This window comes from Mytilus galloprovincialis, chromosome 2 (assembly GCF_965363235.1).
Source record: "Mytilus galloprovincialis chromosome 2, xbMytGall1.hap1.1, whole genome shotgun sequence".
Lineage (NCBI taxonomy): Eukaryota > Metazoa > Mollusca > Bivalvia > Mytilida > Mytilidae > Mytilus > Mytilus galloprovincialis.
The window spans coordinates 13,923,146-13,943,442 of record NC_134839.1 but is presented as its reverse complement, the minus strand read 5'-3'; the positions used below and the strand labels follow the sequence as shown (position 1 = coordinate 13,943,442).

General features: G+C 32.0%; 1 protein-coding gene across 2 annotated transcripts in view; it reads left to right on the top strand.

Annotated features, from left to right (window-relative positions):
* The window catches only part of LOC143062957 (coatomer subunit alpha-like), a 36,943-nt gene that overhangs the window by 2,177 nt on the left and 14,469 nt on the right, over positions 1–20,297 (top strand). Inside the window, exons 4-14 of one of the 2 annotated variants that reach the window (XM_076234816.1) lie at positions 250–330; positions 783–859; positions 3,018–3,127; positions 5,842–5,871; positions 8,012–8,227; positions 8,741–8,876; positions 9,797–10,030; positions 10,377–10,443; positions 10,948–11,023; positions 11,401–11,483; positions 19,759–19,898. In XM_076234816.1, coding sequence (XP_076090931.1) covers positions 250–330; positions 783–859; positions 3,018–3,127; positions 5,842–5,871; positions 8,012–8,227; positions 8,741–8,876; positions 9,797–10,030; positions 10,377–10,443; positions 10,948–11,023; positions 11,401–11,483; positions 19,759–19,898 — 1,250 coding nt within the window. The remainder of the gene's footprint in view (positions 1–249; positions 331–782; positions 860–3,017; positions 3,128–5,841; positions 5,872–8,011; positions 8,228–8,740; positions 8,877–9,796; positions 10,031–10,376; positions 10,444–10,947; positions 11,024–11,400; positions 11,484–19,758; positions 19,899–20,297) is intronic. The other variant, XM_076234817.1, reaches the window with a different exon arrangement.

The window sequence follows — 20,297 nt, the reverse complement described above, 5'->3', positions numbered from 1 at the left end:
CTATTACTGTTACTGTTTGAAAGTAATAATCGATGTGGTATGATTGCCAATGGGACAACTATTTGTATGTTTGTCTGTAGATTATTGGAAAAATTGTAGAAATTGTTTAATCTTGTATCAGATATTAAGTACACTTTAGGCAATGATTGCTTCATATACTACACAAGGGGCATTTTATGTTTGTATGCACATGTATAAAAAAAAGTAACAGATTTCTAACAAGGTTTTAACATATTTTTTTCTTTTCAGGTTTGGAACTACAAACAGAAAAGGTGTCTATTTACTTTACTTGGTCATCAAGATTATATAAGAACAACATTCTTTCATCATGTAAGATTTCATACATAAATACAAGTTCTTTTGTATGTTATTGAAACTAGTATACAATTCATGTATAAATTTTCCTAAATTGGAAATCTGAAAAAGGTATAGATTTCAATATGAGTACTTTATGTACTTGAAAATTGAGCAATTTTACTTTTTTCTTTCCATAATGATGACACTTGATAAAGTTTAAGATATTAAAATGTAAGGTTTTCGAATGGTAATTGAGAAATCCTTACTGTATCATCTGTTTAAATTGCTGTTAGGATAACAAAACCTCGGATTCAGTAAAAAAATTGCAATTTTTTGGAGCTTATCAGACAGTACAAAAGATTCATACTCTAGATTGGTGACACTTTGATAAAATAAACTATTTTGAAATACATCAAAATAGTGTAGTTTAATTATTCTTAATCATATAATGTTGCTTTAATAAATGACTTTATTTAATATTTCAGGAATATCCTTGGATATTGAGTGCTTCAGATGATCAGACGATCAGAGTATGGAACTGGCAATCAAGAACCTGTGTTTGGTAATATTAACTTCAAGGATGCATACTGTGGATTCATTCGTTACACATATGGAATTTACTGACCCGATATATACCGTATTACGTTACACAGTGTGCTAGTGACCTAATACGGTATATATGGGGTGAGAGCGAAGCTCGAATCCCCATATGGAATTTACTGACCCCATATATACCGTATTACGTCACTAGCACACTGTGTAATGAATTTATCTTACCAATTATCTTAATGTGTAAAATTTAGACTTGTGATCTATCAAAATGAGCAAGCCAGTCTTCAATACTGTTAACATTAAGAAACTACTTCCATTGATCCTGCAAGAACAATCAGCTTAATTAGTTATCAAAAGTACCAGGATTATAATTTTATACGCCAGACACGCGTTTCGTCTACATAAGACTCATCAGTGACGCTCAGATCAAAATAGTTAAAAAGCCAAATAAATACAAAGTTGAAGAGCATTGAGGATCAAAAATTCCTAAAAGTTGTGTCAAATATGGCTAAGGTAATCTACTCCTGGGGTAAGAAAATCCTTAGTTTTTCGAAAAATTCAAAGTTTTGTAAACAGAAAATTTATAAAAATGACCATATAATTGATATTCATGTCAACACCGAAGTGCTGACTACTGGGCTGGTGATACCCTCGGGGACGAAACGTCCACCAGCAGTGGCATCGACCCAGTGGTGTTAATAGTTATCAAAAGTACCAGGATTATAATTTTATACGCCAGACGCGCGTTTCGTCTACATAAGACTCATCAGTGACGCTCAGATCAAAATAGTTAAAAAGCCAAATAAATACAAAGTTGAAGAGCATTGAGGATCAAAAATTCCTAAAAGTTGTGTCAAATATGGCTAAGGTAATCTACTCCTGGGGTAAGAAAATCCTTAGTTTTTCGAAAAATTCAAAGTTTTGTAAACAGAAAATTTATAAAAATGACCATATAATTGATATTCATGTCAACACCGAAGTGCTGACTACTGGGCTGGTGATACCCTCGGGGACGAAACGTCCACCAGCAGTGGCATCGACCCAGTGGTGTTAATAGTTATCAAAAGTACCAGGATTATAATTTTATATGCCAGACGCGCGTTTCGTCTACATAAGACTCATCAGTGACGCTCAGATCAAAATAGTTAAAAAGCCAAATAAATACAAAGTTGAAGAGCATTGAGGATCAAAAATTCCTAAAAGTTGTGCCAAATATGGCTAAGGTAATCTACTCCTGGGGTAAGAAAATCCTTAGTTTTTCGAAAAATTCAAAGTTTTGTAAACAGAAAATTTATAAAAATGACCATATAATTGATATTCATGTCAACACCGAAGTGCTGACTACTGGGCTGGTGATACCCTCGGGGACGAAACGTCCACCAGCAGTGGCATGGACCCAGTGGTAATGTGTTTAATGAATTTATTTCAATGTTAATCATCAATTTCTTCGTCTGTTGAAACCTTTAAGATTTTTTCTCAGTTCCGTTTTGTTTTTATAAAGGGATGTAACACCACTACTAACCGTGTATGAAATAAGCCCCACCTCCCTACTTCCTAATATCAAATATACACGGTCTTCACATGGACGCTTTTAACCAATCTTATTCCTAGAAATGTATAGGAGGTAAGATAAATTTAATTATTCAACAAATTACAAATTATAAAAAGGACTTTGCCAAACCCATGAAATTAATTATCTATGAAAATGTAAGTTTTCCTTAATCAATGAAATTGGTACCCACAAAAATAAATGAATCCATAGTAATCCATTTATTTGAACTCTGCTGGATAGTTGGTCTCATTGCCATTAACTCTAAACCAATTAATTTCACTAAGCGATTTATTCTTAAGTGCAATTTATTTTCGCTTCACAAAAGAAGAAAACAAATGGGAATATTAACTTGGGCAAATGATAAAAACCTTGATCCTATCTAACAAACATCAAAAATATTTCACCTTATTGCTCTTCTGCACTGACGTGGGATAAAATAATTGTCAATCAATCAATTTAACTTAATATGGATAATTCAATAGGTCAAACATAAACCATAATTACAAGCTGTACAAATATAAAAAGAGAGATTTACATTTAAGTTGTCTGTAAAACTATAGAATATTATTTAAAAGAAGTATTTTGCTAATAAGAAGAATATTTTTTCCATTTACAGTGTATTGGCAGGACACAGTCATTTTGTAATGTGTGCACAGTTTCATCCATCTGAGGACTTAATAGTGTCAGCCTCCCTTGACCAGACTGTTAGAGTATGGGACATATCAGGTATATATTGTATAAGACATTTTTTGATTAATGTGTTGGAGACATCAGGTAAATATTATGAAAGACATTTCTGAGTTGAAAAACTGGTAGGGTGTATCAGTTAAATTTTCTTTATGACAGGTGCACTTGACTCCAATCTTAATTGACTCTGGCTTCCTCCACCAATAAAAACTGACAGCCAGGAAATAGCCCAAAAGTAGAGCTGAAAAGTGGCGTTTAAATATTAACAATAAATCAATCTCATCAGGTATAATTATATTAGACATTTCTGAGTTGAAAACTTGTGGAACAGATCAGGTAAATTTCATAGGTTGAAAAACAATTGGGACATTTCATGTATAAATCATAGACATGTGTAACTTGAACAAAATGTAGGACACATACTGTGGATTAATTTATTTTCGTGGGTACCAATTTTCGTGGATTCATGAAAACTTACATATTTGTGGATATTTAATTTCGTGGTTTTACCGAAGTCTGCATACAAGCCTTTGTAAAATTTGTCATTCGTTGAACATCTAATTTCGTGGTATCAACGAAATCAACGAAAATTGGTATCCCACGAATAATTATGAATCCACAGTAAGTTTTGTGCAATATAGGACATTTATAAGTTCAAAACTTTTAGGACAAATCTTTGTTGACAATGTGGGACACATCCTGTATTTTTAGTAAAAGACATTTCTAAGATGGAACAGTAATAGTGATATCAGATATATCGTATACAATAGAAGATAATTTAAGTTGAAAAAAATATAGTACACTTCAGGTATATTTTTTATATAAGATATACCTGATTGTAAAAATAGTGCCTTTCAAATTGCATTTTTTTTATAGAAAATATATATTATCTTTACTAACAGTTATTTGATCTTTCTGCACCTATAAATTGGTTGTACTTATTTCTTCACTTGAGTTTAATTTTTGTACATTATAAGTCTTTAATGGTTTTTGTTCTGTTTCTCATCCACATCTATTAAAAGAAAAAAACATTCAAACTTTTTTATTTGAAGTTTAAAATTTTGTTTGTAATGGAAAAAGTCTTGCAGTTCAAAGTTGAAATTAAGCAAAGAAATTGTTTGTGTCCTTCTCCTTCTTTCACTCTTTAATTTTACATATAAACTAATGTAACACTTTGAATAAAATTACTTATATATTTGCAGCTGTGGAATTGATACTCCTTCAATTAAAAACATCTACAGCATTCTTTGTTTTGATTGGATAACGTCACTAATTTTCGTGGCATCAAAATGTATGTGCAAGGGCAGACGATGTAGGACAGATTTTAAATATATTAATTGATGTTATTTTCTGTCAGTTTCATTAGAATGGAGATACCATTATTGTATTTTAAGCTCTGATGGCATTAATTTGTCATATGAAGGTCGCAAATACATGTTTACTGGCTCCGCTAAAGAGTTGCCAGAAATCTTTTAAAGGAGTAAGTTCAGTAAGGGCCTATTTGGCCTTGATTATAAAATTGAATGGTACAAGATAAAATATGTTTTAAGTTGTCTTAAGACATGTGAAAAAGTGAAATTGACCTATTTGTGTCAAAGTTTTATTCGAAAGCATTGATATCTACATCCAAAATAGGTCAAAATAAGAGATTTTGTCGAAATTTGACAAAATTAGCCGGAATTTCAACCGAATTTAGGACCAGGAAACATAGAGCGCAGGGGTCCACAAACTTAATATTCAAGTTAATCATGCAAAATGTCATTACAAACAGTGTGTTCAAAGATCTTTTTTGTCGACGTATGCACTCCATGTTTCCTGTCAAATAATTGATGCAAAATTTACCAATTTTCATTAATTTTTTGTGGAAAAAAAAATAAGTACTCTTTGACGTCATCAGAAGAACGCAGGGATATACTTTTTCAACAAAAAGGCTCATTTCCTATATAGTCAATGTATTAGCTATGTTTCATTGTGATATTCGTCAATAAATCCTAATTTGAAATTTAAGTTAAAAAAGAGGGTAATTTTAGGGCCTTGTCGAACCTACTCCTTTGGGACCATCAGATTGCCAATTGATGCTGTCGGAACTTAAATTACAATACAGTTATCTCCTAAGTATTATTCTTATAGACATATCTAAACCACATAAGTAGTTTTGTTTGTTTCAACTAATGTTTGTTTAATACTTTTAGGCTTTGGTACCGTATAGAACAGTTAGTCTTTAATGAATATGTTGTTATATCAGAATACATTTGTACATGTACAATATTATCATACTACATAGAGACAAGTATCTTTTCTGTGAGGAAAGATCACTAAGTTGTTTATATAGTGTATGAATCATTTGGTTTAAAGATGGCGTTTGTTTAAGAATGGGCACATAGATTTAATTTCATGAATTATTTTGGACAGGTATACTCAAAACTACACTCAGTAATTTCAGATTTAAGTGTAGATAATGCATGTGCAATATAATTCTAGTTCAGAATTTATATTAAAGATTGAGTGTGTCATTTTTGTAAACAAAATAGTGCATGTACAATATAACTCTTATTCAGAATTTACATTACAGTTTTAGCGATTTCATTTTCAATCTATTTGACTGACTAAATGATCTGGAGTGAAAGGACGTTTGATTTGCACAAGGTGTTGTCATAACACAGTTGGATGGAATTAGTGTTTGCAAATTCTGTCTGTCACTTGTTTCAGCTGTTTTTGTTTACTTTGCTGTAATTCTTTGCTTTTTCTTCTAGGGATGGTTGCCAAAAGTGCAAGCGGGGAGGGTGAGATTTCTAATTGTCCTGTGGTGTCGGAATGAAATTGATTAATATTTGCTATGAATGTGAATTGTCCAAAAAATGGCGGTAGTTGGATGTCTCAAACTTCAATATCATTTATAGTCAATGAATTACCTCTGAATGATTTTTTTAAAGAATTGAATGGGTTAATTTGTTAATAAGGGCTAAAAGATTTGAGAGAAGGTGTCCAAATGAAGTGAACCCCTACTATATTTCAGCATACTCGACCCAGATAAATTACTCCATTCCAACCTTTTATATCGCTCCTAATCCCTCAAAACTTAAACTTATATTTAAAAGAAATCCTGCTTTAAATCTTAATTCATACTCTTACCAATCTTTTGCCCTGGTTTCCTTCAAGATGAGAGAATAAAAAGATCTTTTGTATGGAATTTTTATTCTTTAGAAATTTATGATAAGACATACTTAAACTACCAAAATTATTTAGATTCTTTTAAAACCTTATTTTGTAAGTATTTTCATCAATGATTATATTTTATTGAAATAACAGTGAATCATTGAAGAAAATGTGAATCATTGAAGAAAATGTGAATCATTGAAGAAAATGTGAATGTGTTTGAGAGATTTTGCATGTTTGTTGTTATGCTTCCTTCAATGTGTATATTTAATAAAGCCTCCCTCACCTGATTTCCTTAGTGAAAATAAAATTTGCTAGGGAAGAATCTTGCCATATATTAAATAAAAACAATATCAGCATCCTAATTATACATTTAAACAAATTAGACCAGAATGCATTGCTAAAGTGTACCTAAAAACATAAATAATGTGCCACATCTAACCATATATAGAAGTTTCACAGTTTCATGTCTTTGACACAAATTTGTAAAAATCTGTTATATTTTAAGCATAGTCTTTAAATTAATGCAGATTTGACAGAGAAAATATCATTTCAGGGGCAACACTTTAGATTTTAACCTCAAAAGTAAAAAAAAATATAAAAAAATTAGTTATTTAAGTCAATTTTTAGTTTGTCTTCAAACAAGACTTTGAAGATCAAAGTTATCTCAATTGTTTTCAAGTGAAAAGTTACAAAAGACTTTAGTTTTTACAAGTTTAGCAATTTTTTTACTCATTGGTTAAAATTGTAATTATTTTAAAGATGTAAAATACAAATTCTTTAAATTCTTATTTTTACAGAATTTGATGTTAACATTGTGTCAAAATTTTTGACTCATTTGGTTCTCTTTTTGAAAAGTTATATGCCTTAGAAATTTTTCCAACAAATAAATTACTTAAGTTGATGTAGTTCTTTAATTGTTTAGTGTACTTATTTTAAAAATATATATTTTTTCTTCTTCTATATTTGCTATTTTAGGAGCAAACAAATAGTATCACCAAACATTTATACTTCAAGATTCCATTTATAATAATTTAACACTACCTTAAAATTTAATAACTGCAGAACTGATTTGACTCATGAAAATTACATGTTTTTTGCTCTCATCTCATAATAAAAAAAAGAAACACAAACAGATATTCGCCTTTAATAATCCTTCCTAGTATATAAATCCATGGTCAATGCTAGTATATATGGATGAAGTTTGTTATGCTAGATCATGATAGTCTATTTGCATCCTGCTATGATGACTTGAAAGCATGATTTCTCTATAACTTGGCAGGGTGATTTCTCTTTGTTAGTTGACAGAATTAAACTGAGTATTTAAAATGTTTACAATTTTGCTTCAACATGATAATCAAATGCACAAGTTTTACATCACAAACAAGCTTAAGATTTAGTGAATTTCAGATATATAGTAACTTTGTATTAAAAATAGTATTTTAATTGCATCCCTAGTCTGTTTTAAAAATTAAATATATTCCTGGTCCTCATCCTATATATCAAATTTTGGATTTTTTTGTATTTAATATTTTTATGAGCACTGTGTCTGATAAAATTTCATTAATACATCTGTTAGCAAAATAAATTGGTCTAGGAATAGCAGAAACAAGAAAGTGGCTAGCTTAAGATATTTTGTTATACTAACTATAGATAATCACTGCATGTTAGTTGCTAGAGAGGTGGTAAATTTTTCACCAAGGAGGCATCATTTCAGGGATCCATAGAGGCTATCTATTATTTGTTATGATTTGACTTTTATTCCAGGTCTGAGGAAGAAAAATGTATCACCTGGACCATCAAGTATTGAGGACAGATTAAGAGCCACAGGACAGACAGATTTATTTGGAATGTCTGATGCTGTTGTAAAACATGTCCTTGAAGGTCATGACAGGGGAGTTAACTGGGCAGCTTTTCATCCTACACTCCCCCTGATTGTATCAGGAGCAGACGACAGACAAGTCAAGTTATGGAGAATGAATGGTGATTACATATATGTTCAAGTATACAATTGTGGATTTTTTTCTCTGGATACTTTTTTTTTTGTATTTGTGAACCATGTTCAATGAATTAAAAATTAACCATCGGCTTGTTTACAGATTTTATAGCATAACCCCGAAATCAGAAAGCCAGGAGCATATAATATTTCCTCATTCCATGTAAATAGATGAATTCACAGTATTTTATCGAAAAAGGTGTCACAAACATAATTCCTAGAAAAATAATAGACTAAATTGAACTCTTTTCCTGTTTCAGGCTAAAACATTTATAAATTTGAAGAATATATATTTAATTTTTGTTATTAAACTAATTTTTTTTGCAATACAAACACTTTAGATTTTCTCAAATATTTAAATTGAAGTTTAAAAAATACACCTTTGCAGTGCCATTTATTGTGGTTACTAGCTCATCTCCTTTCTTTTATTGTATGTTTCTGTATCATTATTTTATTTTATAATAAAATAAAATAACATTCAAAACATTATATTTTAACAGATGCTAAAGCCTGGGAGGTGGACACATGCAGAGGACATTATAACAATGTTTCCTGTTGTACTTTCCATCCAAGACATGAGCTTATACTTAGTAACTCAGAGGACAAGAGTATTCGGGTCTGGGATATGAGCAAAAGGTTTGTATAAAGTGTGTTTTTATATCAAACAAAACTCAGTAAACATAGTTCTGACATCAATAAGATATCTGATGGTTGCATTCTTGATATCTTATATATATATCATATTTAATGGTTTAATTCTGTTCTTTTCTGGAGTTTTCTGGACTACTTATTTTAAGCTTTTGATATGATCATAGGAGTTGAGTACATTCAGAATGCTTGGACTACTTAATTTAAGCTTTTGATATGATCATAGGAGTTGAGTACATTCAGAATGCTTGGACTACTTAATTTAAGCTTTTGATATGATCATAGGAGTTGAGTACATTCAGAATGCTTGGACTACTTAATTTAAGCTTTTGATATGATCATAGGAGTTGAGTACATTCAGAATGCAGAATAGAAATTCAAGATATAATAAAAAGCAGAAAATCTACATTGACTCTCGCAAAGTTCTTATGATAAATCCCTTCTAGATCTTAAACAGTTAAGTACAATTAAACCATTGCAAAGACCTCAGCCTGTTCATTTACTGTGCTTTATTTTAAAAAAAAATTTTGGCAAATATTAGGGGCTGATGCAAGTATAAATTAGCAGTTGGTTAAACACAGTTTGTAAAATAATATAAAACAAGATTTAGTATGATTGCCATCAAGAAAACTCTCTACTAGACCAAACAATGATGAAGATGTTAGCAACTATAGGTCACTGTAGGGCCTTCAACAATGAGCAAGACCCAAACTAAAAAGCCAATTATTTGCACCATTAAACAGCACATTTAAATTGATTTTGCATTTTTAACCAGATTTTAGAAGTAAAAATTGATTATCGATTATGAGATGTATAGTGGGCAGGTTCTACCTCTGCATGAAAATCCAGAATTGTTTAATTTAACAACAAAAAATATTATTTTTCAAAAATCAATCTTTATTAAACAGGACTGGAGTACAGACTTTCCGTAGAGAACATGATAGATTTTGGATAATGGCTGCTCATCCAACTCTGAACTTGTTTGCTGCTGGTCATGACAGTGGAATGATTGTGTTCAAGCTTGAACGAGAACGTCCAGCACATGCAGTTCACAACAATATAGTGTACTATGTTAAAGACAAATACCTGAGGAAACTGGACTTTAGCACTTCAAAGGATGGTGCAGTCATGCAGATCAGAGGGTATGTAGATATACTGTGTATTCATTTATTTTTGTGGGTACCAATTTTGAACTTATGTTTTTATTGTTGCCAAGAACAAAGTGTTTTGAAAGTATTCAGTCTCCAGTTGAAACCTAATATGAACAATAAAAGAAAAGAAATTTATAAAGTTAGTATAATGACCTACACTAATTTTCAGATCATTTCATATTAAACATACCACTAAAATAGTAAATATGTAAAACTATCAAGTTTGACTTGCAATCTTTACTTTTTTCTACAGTTTGAATTAAATGTTATTTTACATGTAATCATCTCGCAATCCTGCTTTGTTTTAATGTTTAATTTTTTTTATGTTATTTTTCAGGGGAAGCAGATCTCCAGTTTATAGTATGTCCTACAACCCAGCAGAGAATGCTGTCCTGCTTTGTACAGTAAGTTCATGAATGTCGTTAGGATTATATTAAGGAGGGGCTTGATGGGGCTACAGACAAGAGAATAATGAACGAAAGATACAGAAACATGGACCAACAATTTAAAGATTAAAGAAGAATAGGACCAAAAACCAAAAAAAGAATAGAGAATAACGGGGTGCTAAAATATAAAAAATATAGATAAATGTGCAAAATTCACTCAAAAATCACTTAAAACAAAATTTAATAAAAATGCAGAATTAAAGGCCCCCCTTTTACAGATGTACTTGTACTAACAACCATGATAGAAGGATATTTTGAGGTTTTATAGATTTATGATGATGCAAGGGAAAGCTTATCCAAAATCTTCTTCAAACTTTTGCTATCAGTAACTAACTTAAATTTGGTCATTAGAATATAGTTTACTCACAGAATACTTAACTGGTATTCATGAAGAAGATTTTTTTTCACAAACATAGAACATTTGTACTAAATTTATTTTTATCAATGATTTAATATTTTTAGAGAACACAGGTTGTAGAAAACTCTACCTATGATTTATATCCCATACCAAAGGATAGTGATTCACAGAACCCAGATTGTAAGTCATATAAATGATTATTACTGTTATTAAAGATACTGATTATTTATTTTGAAACTTTTAATAGGTCATGGTCAAAACAATATATGTTGTTATAATTTTCAATAATTGCAAGAATTTAACTAAATTGTTTGTAAAAGCTGACATTGTCATGATTTTAGTGAATAACTTAGGATAAAACAAGGAAATAAAAGAAGGAACATAATCATGAAAGCAGAGTCAAAATTTGCAGGGGACCTTGTTCATCTAAATATCTTAAACTTTGTGTTGTCCGTCTGACATACACTGTATTACTGATACCTCACTATTGCAGCTCTTAATGATTTTTATGGATTTACAAATGATTTTAATGGATTTACAAATGCTATTTTCTTTAGCTCCTGATGGAAAGAGATCAGCTGGACTGACCGCTGTATGGGTTGCCCGGAACAGATTTGCAGTCTTAGACAAAACTCACAGTGTAAGTGACTTGATATTTAAGTTTTACGTATCATAAATACTACATGATTAATCCTTTCTTTAATGGATTTTTTTTTGTTGTTGCATACTTGATTCGCATTGGATTTTTCAATAAAATGCTAAAAATATGCTTTAAGGTGGCTCACCCCAATAAGGACCCCCGGTAGAATTTTTTTATTTTCACATATTTTGTAGATCTTTTTATGCTGAATCCAAAAATGTAAAGAAAAAAGGGGGTCACCAGGCTCGTTTTCCCCTCAAATTGAAGCGAAATGTGCAATTTTGACCCTATTTCCAAACATGCCAACCCTTTCAACAATAACGGTTACATCAAATTCAAAGACTTTTAAAACCAAGTCAGTATGATTTTTATGTGAAAAAACATTAGAATTTGAAATGTAAACCTTTGCCTTGGTTGTTTTTGACTTAAAAATCCTTTTATTTTCAGATTAATGTCTAAATTTTGCATTTTCTAATTTCAGTTTAAGGCAAAAAATATTGGTTTAATCGATTTTTCGTAAAATTTCCCCGGTAGATTTTTTTTAAAAACAGATATGTCAAAGCTATGAACTTTTCGAACATTTTAAGGTAAAATAAAATGGGGGTCACCAGGCTTTTAAAAAAGTTACGAGCTTTTGTTTAACCCCTCTACCCCATAAGGTCTGATTTCAATGCACTCCATTAAATGTGAATTTTTTATTGATGGTTTTAATAAAATAATGTTTGTAATTATATCAATAAATGATGACTGAATATAAATGTGGATATCGTATTACTGTTTGTTATCAAAAAGCGAAATTTTGATTATTTTGGTGAAATACGGTAATTTTGTCTGGCGCGAGTTGCTTCCCTCTAATTTGGCGCCATTATAGGACCAGAGGAATTTCAAGGTCGCCATTGCCGAGCAGCATACTATATTGATGAATACGACCATGTACATGCATAACAGACATTGTGGCAAATATACAACGATGAAGGTAGAGTTATTACATAAGAAAACATAGATTTCGATATATTAGGCAGCCAAATGTTTTCAGTATAACGAAAAATACAAACTTGGGGGTTGTCTCAAAATACTCGCTACTGTTGAAAATCACTGCGGCTGAAACCTTGCACGGGCTCAATTTCTGTTCCATGTTTAATGTTATAGATCGTTATAGCTGGTATCTTATTTATGTGTTTATTTTACCCTTTACAGACAAGTTGTAAACATGTTTGGCCAGTTTTGAAAAATATCCGTGTGCAAACGGCCGAAGAAGAAGGATGACATTACTCATTAGTCCAAATAATTATGACGTCTGGCAAGGCAATTTTAATTTTTTTCTGGGAAGGCGTCCCAGAAAAGAATTAAAATAGCCTTGCCAGACGTCATAATTATTTGGACTAGGATGACATCTGACTATGAAGCACCATGGCCACAACTGTCATTTTTACGCTACCGTTAGTGTCAATGAATTAAGTCTTTTTTAATCATCATTTGTAATATGTAATTTAGTAGCCAAGTCAGGGTCATATGTATATGGGGTATCCCATAACTTCCCTCGCAACAGTTTCTACTCCTTAGGCTTAGCCCTAACTATATTTCCCTTCCCTTTTTACCCTAAACCCCCCCGCCCCTTTACTTCAATACTTCCATCTCCTTGCTCCCAGACAAAATTAAAATAACAAAATATATTTCCAAGATACCCCCTTTTCTCTGATCCCTCATTCCCCTGTCTCCTTACCTCTGTCCACCCCTCAATTAAGGTCCTCAAGGGGTTTGATTGACTTGTTTATTTTCTTGGGAATATGATATAATTGGCCTAATTTGTAAATGATAAACCATACACCTTCTTAAAGGATTCGTCTTGATCAATCACAATTTGTTTACCATTACCCCCCCCCCCCCTTAATTCTGTTAGGTATACAAAAATGTCTTAAGGTCTAGTAATAGAAGTATCAGGGTTAAACATGTACAGAGTGTGGCCATAAGTATTTGTCACTTGAGATTTTTAGCTGTTAATGTATATTGTATTTAAAACTACATTTTTTCAAAAAAAATATTTTGGATTGATTTAAAGCATCCTGGTACCAAAAGAAGCAATATTATCACAGGTTTATTTTTTGGTTATATTTTTTTGTGTCTCATTTTCATTATTTTCTGTAATACACAATTAATGCATATATATGATACTACAAACAAACAAACATGAAGTTTGAATTTTTGGTGGGGTCGCTTTTACTGTTCTAGAGTTATGCCCCTTTACAAATAAAAAAAAATGCTGAATTTTTGGTCCTTTCTTTAACACAAGTTTGCTTCATCCAAATGTTCTGAAACTTATATGCAATGCTGACTACAACAACACTCAGATCAAGTACAAATTTGGGTGGTGTCACTCTTTTCATTCTATATATGCAAGCGGCTGCTCGTCTGTGTCCCATGGACACATTCCCCATTATGAACTAGTCTAAATCTATATGCTTTTGAATGTCAATAATTGTTGATTTTCTGACAGAATTACTCTGATATTTAATTTCAGGCTGCAAGTACATTTGTACATGTACATTGCAAATGGAAGGAGTGATCTTGGAATGTTCAACTTTACTTGGAAACTATTGGCAAAGTACTGACAGAATTTCATGAGAAGCCAGTATCATATTCTAGTCTTGCAACCGGAAACTATTCGTAAAGTGCTGAAACTTAAGAACAACATTCTACATGTACTATATATGCAATATGTGTGGCCACAATCCACTTAAGGAGCTAAGATCAACTATAAATTGGAACTACATGTATATGGTTTAGTGCTGTCAAAATCCTTTAAAAAAATCCAATCAAAAGGACCTACTTCACCAATATATATTGCTACCTGTCCCAGTGATGAATACAGATCATATATATGAGTCTTATAAAAAAAAAAAACAGTGAAGGAGAATAAAAATAATGAAAATATAGAGCTGATGAGCTAATAATTGTACATGTACATGATGTATAAATGGCAACAATTCTTACGTGTATACTAGTACATTGAAATTAATTATATTAATAAATGTTTTATAAATTTGATCTCATAGATATTAGAGGAATAAAATCAATCACTTTTCAAAAATTTGATTTAGTTGAGGCTTTTTTTACGCCCGTTTTCAGGACATATTATGGTATACCATTGACTGTCCGTAGTCAACATGTCGGACATATACTCAAAAATAATAAATACTAAAAGGTACATGTAGTAGATGAACTATTTGCGTGCAATAATTTACAATTCTGTCTGGCAATTGTAATTGACCACATAATCACTTGTATGGTTCATTGGTCAGCAGTAAGTCCGCTTTTAATATGCTATATTGTGAAATAAATAGGTCATCTTCATGTATATTTGGTGTATGAAATGATTATTAAATGTATTATAACAAATTAAAATATCAAATAAGAGGATGTGATATGATTGTAAATGAGACACAAGAGACCAAATAACACAGAAATAACTATACATGTAGGTCACCATATGGACTTCAACAATGAGTAAAACCTATTCTGCATAGTTGGTTTTAAAGGCCTCGAAATGACAAATGAACAATTTAAAACATTTCAAATGAGAAAACTAATGGGTGATTTATGTAAAAAATAATGAATGAAAAACAAATATGTCTGTCTTGCAGGGTTTATCTGAACTTAACCTCATTTTCATGGACTTGTCTGTTTCTTGAATTCTAAATATGTTTCAAAATATTTGGTTGATGGGATGATTGTTACAGATTCCGACATAGGGTGCAGGCTTATTGGTTGATTATATTGTGAATAACTGAAGCAGGCTCTGCTTTGGCAGTCATTCCCCACATTGCCACTGGAGAAATAAAATAACTAAGAAAAAAAATGGTATAAGAAACAAAAGTTGAATCATGATAATTTTCTGTCGATATGCACATCTACATAGTATGTCCTTATTATCTAAAAAGGTTTCATGAAAGTCTGTTGTGCGGTTTGAGAGGATTTGCAATGACAAACTGTTATTGAAGCAAATAAGTTCAAAGCACCCTTACTCCTAGAAAAAAAAATGTGTACATCTAAATAGACTAGTATGTCCTTATCTAAAAAGGTTTCATAAAATTCTATTGTGCGGTTTGAGAGGAGTTGCAAGGACAAACATGCAGTAGTATATTGAAGCAAATAAGTTCAATGGGGCATAACTCCTAGAAAAAATTTGACTCGTAAATTCCTGTCGATATGCACATCTGCATAGTATGTCCTTATTATCTAAACAGGTTTCATGAAATTTTGTTGGTCGGTTTGAGAGGAGTTGTGATGACAAGACTGATAGCATAGGCGGATTTAAGGGGGGGGACGCCCCCCCCCCCTTTTTGGGAAAAAATTTGGTTGCTTATATAGGGAATCATTGAAGCGTGACTGGAGCGGGCCCACTCTTAGGTCAGTCAGTGGGCCCCCACTTATGAAAATTTCTGGATCTGCCACTGGATAGACTGACTGATGAACGGATGGACGGGTCAAAAACGTTATACCCTGCGCCACTTCGTTGCATAGGGTATAAAAATAGGAAGATGGGGTATCATTGTTTATGAGGCAACTCTTCACCAGAGACCAATTAACATAGAAGATAACAATAATGTCCCCGTACGGACTTCAACAATTACTATTAACTGATATACCACATAGTCAAACAAATAAAAGTCCCAGAAATTACTTTTTTTATACGATTGCACATAATGAAAATTTAATTTGCATACTGAATGATCAATGGCAAATATTTCAAGCATAATACGGATGAGAACATGCAGATACATGTAAGTATCAATTATGAAAGTTATGCAAAGTAAGAGGAGCTAGATATATGGACTGCCATAAGAAAATGAATGGACAATTATGCTTGGTGCATGTATAGGCAAAATTCCCCCTTTTTACCCTACGAGGCTTCGTATGTATACATCCAGCTGTTTGAACACCCTGTATAATCAAGGGATCATCTGTCAGATTAGTCATATTTCTATGTTAACCATACGATATTAAAATAAGCAGATGTGGTATGATTGACAATGAAACAACTATCCACCAAAGTTCAAATTTAAAATTCAATATTATAAATAAAAAAACATTATCTCCTTTTATCATCACGCATAGATCGATGATTAGTTATGCATTTCTTTGCCACGGTAAGATCAAATCAGTGTTCACAAACAAAATAGTCTTTCACATTTTTTGCCGCAATGACATCACTCAACTATATTTTTTTTTTAAATCAAGAACTTTCCTTATCAGCTTACTTTAAAAAAACCATGTCAAAAATTAAGATAGAAGTTAAAGTTTGCCAACATCACCGGCTTATATAGCGTTCCTGTGTACTGGAAGTAGTTTTTAAATTACAATCCAAATTTTTCCTGAACTTAGTAGTAGTATAGATTTATTTATATATAAAGTCTTTAGTAGTGTTTGAGACTGTCCGGCACGCTGCGGGTGTATGTACTAGCAAAATCCCGACATGGTGAAACCAAAAATTTTGCGGTTCTCCGCAAATCATGCAGTATTGAGGAATTATATCAAAGATCGATATATAAGGTCGGAATACTAGGCCAGTCCTGGTTACGTTTGACAGTGGTGGATCCAGGGGGAGGGTTCCGGGGATTGGAACTCCCCTTTTTTGGACGATAGAATGGGGAAATATAGTTGGAACACCCTCTTTTTGTCCTGGGTTGGGAACCCCCTTTTAAAATGGCTGGATCCGCCCCGATTGATCAATTTTCATCTTCATGAAACAGCGGAAAACAGAAAATTATTGAAGTGTCGTTTTATTTCTACAGGAAACCAAATAATCATTTTAGAGAAATAAGTTGCTGGATTCATTAGTCTATTTTAATAACACTCAGTGCTCTGATTCAATTATTTTAGTTTTAATGCTGATATTTCTTTTTTTTTTATATGAACTCGGTTGACATATTGATAGATACAACAGAAAATTGCAAATCAACAAAATAACAATTCAGTAAAATAAGTAATAGAAGAAAAGTATCATAAAAATAGAAAACATTCCCCCTGGGAAATTTTGGATCATTGCCATTCTTCCCCCGCGGAAATTTGGCAATACGTATACATATAGTCACTTCCACCAAAGTCAATCTTTCCCCCATAGTATAGATTTCACTATATTTATACAATTCTGTAAATTAAACCCAAGAGTTTGAATTATATTTTTACGCTGACAAATATTTTTTGTCAATTTACATTAACACAAGTCTGTCTATACATCTTCATCTCTATGTGTCAACTAGTTTGTTTTTATATTCATCAGTCTTCATATTAATGGTCTGTCTACATTCTCAACAGTCTTGGTATGTTTCCACAAGTCTGTCTTTGGTCCACTAGTCTGTCTACATTTTCATCGGTCTGTCTATGTGTCCACCAGTATGTATGCATTTTAATACAAAACAAATCGTTAGTAGTCATTTCATTATTAAACAACAACCAGTCTTGGAGAACATGATTGTTATTAGTTGTAATTGGTTTTGAAATAGCTTTCAGTAACCGAGAGTACACCATACCAACATTTTTAGTGAAGACAATTGCAACTGATATTTAACATTTTTTCTAATGGTGTGATGTCCAAGGCTGGATTGTATATTAATGCAATGAAGGTTTCGTACCGCTAAAATAATTTTAAAAAAATGATGCTATTTTCTTTTTAGATAAAAATTTGGAACTGACGTCGGCGACGTTATAACTTATAATTCAAGGGGGAAACATTAGCTTCTCGTGCTATTAGGGGGGAAAATTGGCTTGATCCTGGTTTTCCTCCCATAACACTGAGGGGGAAAAGTTGAATCATGCCAATTTTTCCGGGGGGAATAATTGGATCGATCCAGTTTTTTCCCCCGGAAAATTGGCATGGGGGAAGAATGGCTATAGGACACCGGAAATCATGGAATTGTGATACGAGAAAAAATTTCAAATGATTTTCGTGCAGGTTAACACATCTTTAAATTAAAATGTTAGGTGTGCCTGTCAAGTATTAAGTCTGTTAGAAAATTGGCATGTTCAAATTTGTTTTGGGGAAAATAAAAAATATTTAACTATAATTATCAAAATTTTGCAGTGGAAAAATATATCGCATACTCGGCGAATAAACTCCAAAAAATACTTGGAAATAAAGATATTTCAAGTTTTGAATTGATTTATGACAGAAACAAACTGTTATAAAACGTCAAACGGATTATAGCTTGAAAATAAACCCGCCCCGATGCTTTTAAAGCATACTATACGGGCAGAGACATATATACACACATATGTCTCTGATACGGGTCACAAGTTTACCTGTTTTTGAAAGCTGTACGATGACATGAAGTTGTTTACATCGCTATCATTTGTTTACAGTTAATCATTGCGTCATTGGCAAAACATTTTCAAAAATAAATCTCCAAGACATCATTTAATTCAACCGGTATATAAGTGAATTTAAAATATGGTACGAACGGACCCAAGAGGCGACCGTGTAAGATGAGAATGCGTTTTGGGAGCGAAACGGCACCAAATACCGTCGACGTCATACATGTGACTTTGTCAGTATTTATATATTCTTTTTTTTTAATGTTATATTCATGTATATTTCTGTCCTTTTTAACTTTTATGCGAAAAATGAAGAAAGCACTCTGAATTTCTGATCGAACATATTTCCTGTTTTGAAGAACGTTTTGCATCATTTGTTTACATCGTCAAGGGTGCTTTCATACACGCCCGCGTTCCAAGGTCGTCAAAGCTATTTTTGAGAAGACCCCTAAAAGCGTCCGTTCCCAAGGCACTCGTCGTAAGAAACATGCGTTAAAATATGCGCACTGTTAAAGGGCCGAGCCACCTTAAAGTATTAATGCATTCAAAAAACAAATATTTCATCAAATAGATTTAAGTGAGATATTCTTATGAACATCCTTTTCGTATGGGATACAAATTATATTAACTCTGATGCAGTCACTTCGTAGTCAAATCTTTTCAAATGAGGTTCTACACAGGCGTCAAAAGGCGTCATTATGAAGGAAAGGGTTAATGAACAATGTTATTCAGATTTTACAAATATTGCTAAAAATAGTTAGATGTGGCATGATTGCCAATGAAAAAACTGCCAATCATAGTTCAAATAAGTGGATATAAGCAATTACAAGCAACAGTTACTCCTTTAACTATGAGATAAAAACCATACTTCATGGATTTACTTTTGAATAGTAATTAAAAGTTCTAAATTTTGACCATGTAACTTGAAATAAAATGATTAGTTAACTTTGTGTTTATTTTCCAGATTGTTATCAAGAATCTAAAGAATGAGGTTACAAAGAAAGTTCCTGCCCCTAACTGTGAAGATATATTCTATGCTGGCACTGGATGTTTGTTATTGAAGGATGCTGATGGTGTCACATTGTTTGATGTTCAACAGAAAAGGTATGTATACATATATTGATATAAGTCTGAAAATTACACCAAACAGTGTTAGAATTAGATTTTTATGCTGACATATTTTTGTCCCTCAACGGGATTGGAACTCACACCTTTGATTCACTACAGCACCAATTGCTTAGCCTCATGTCCAGAGCTCAAGAACACTTGACAACATCCGCTATATAAAAATATAACTAATATATTCAATATATATATTTATGATTGTATTTAGGAATAAATACTTTAATCTCATCCACTTTGTAATTGAACTTGCATGCCTATTATTTAAAGTTGACATCTGTTGATAGTGTTTTTAAAAGCTTGATGAGAACAGTAACTAAACAAAGGATTTTTAGAATTGGCAACCTCCAGTAAATTTATTTCAGCAATAATAAAATAACT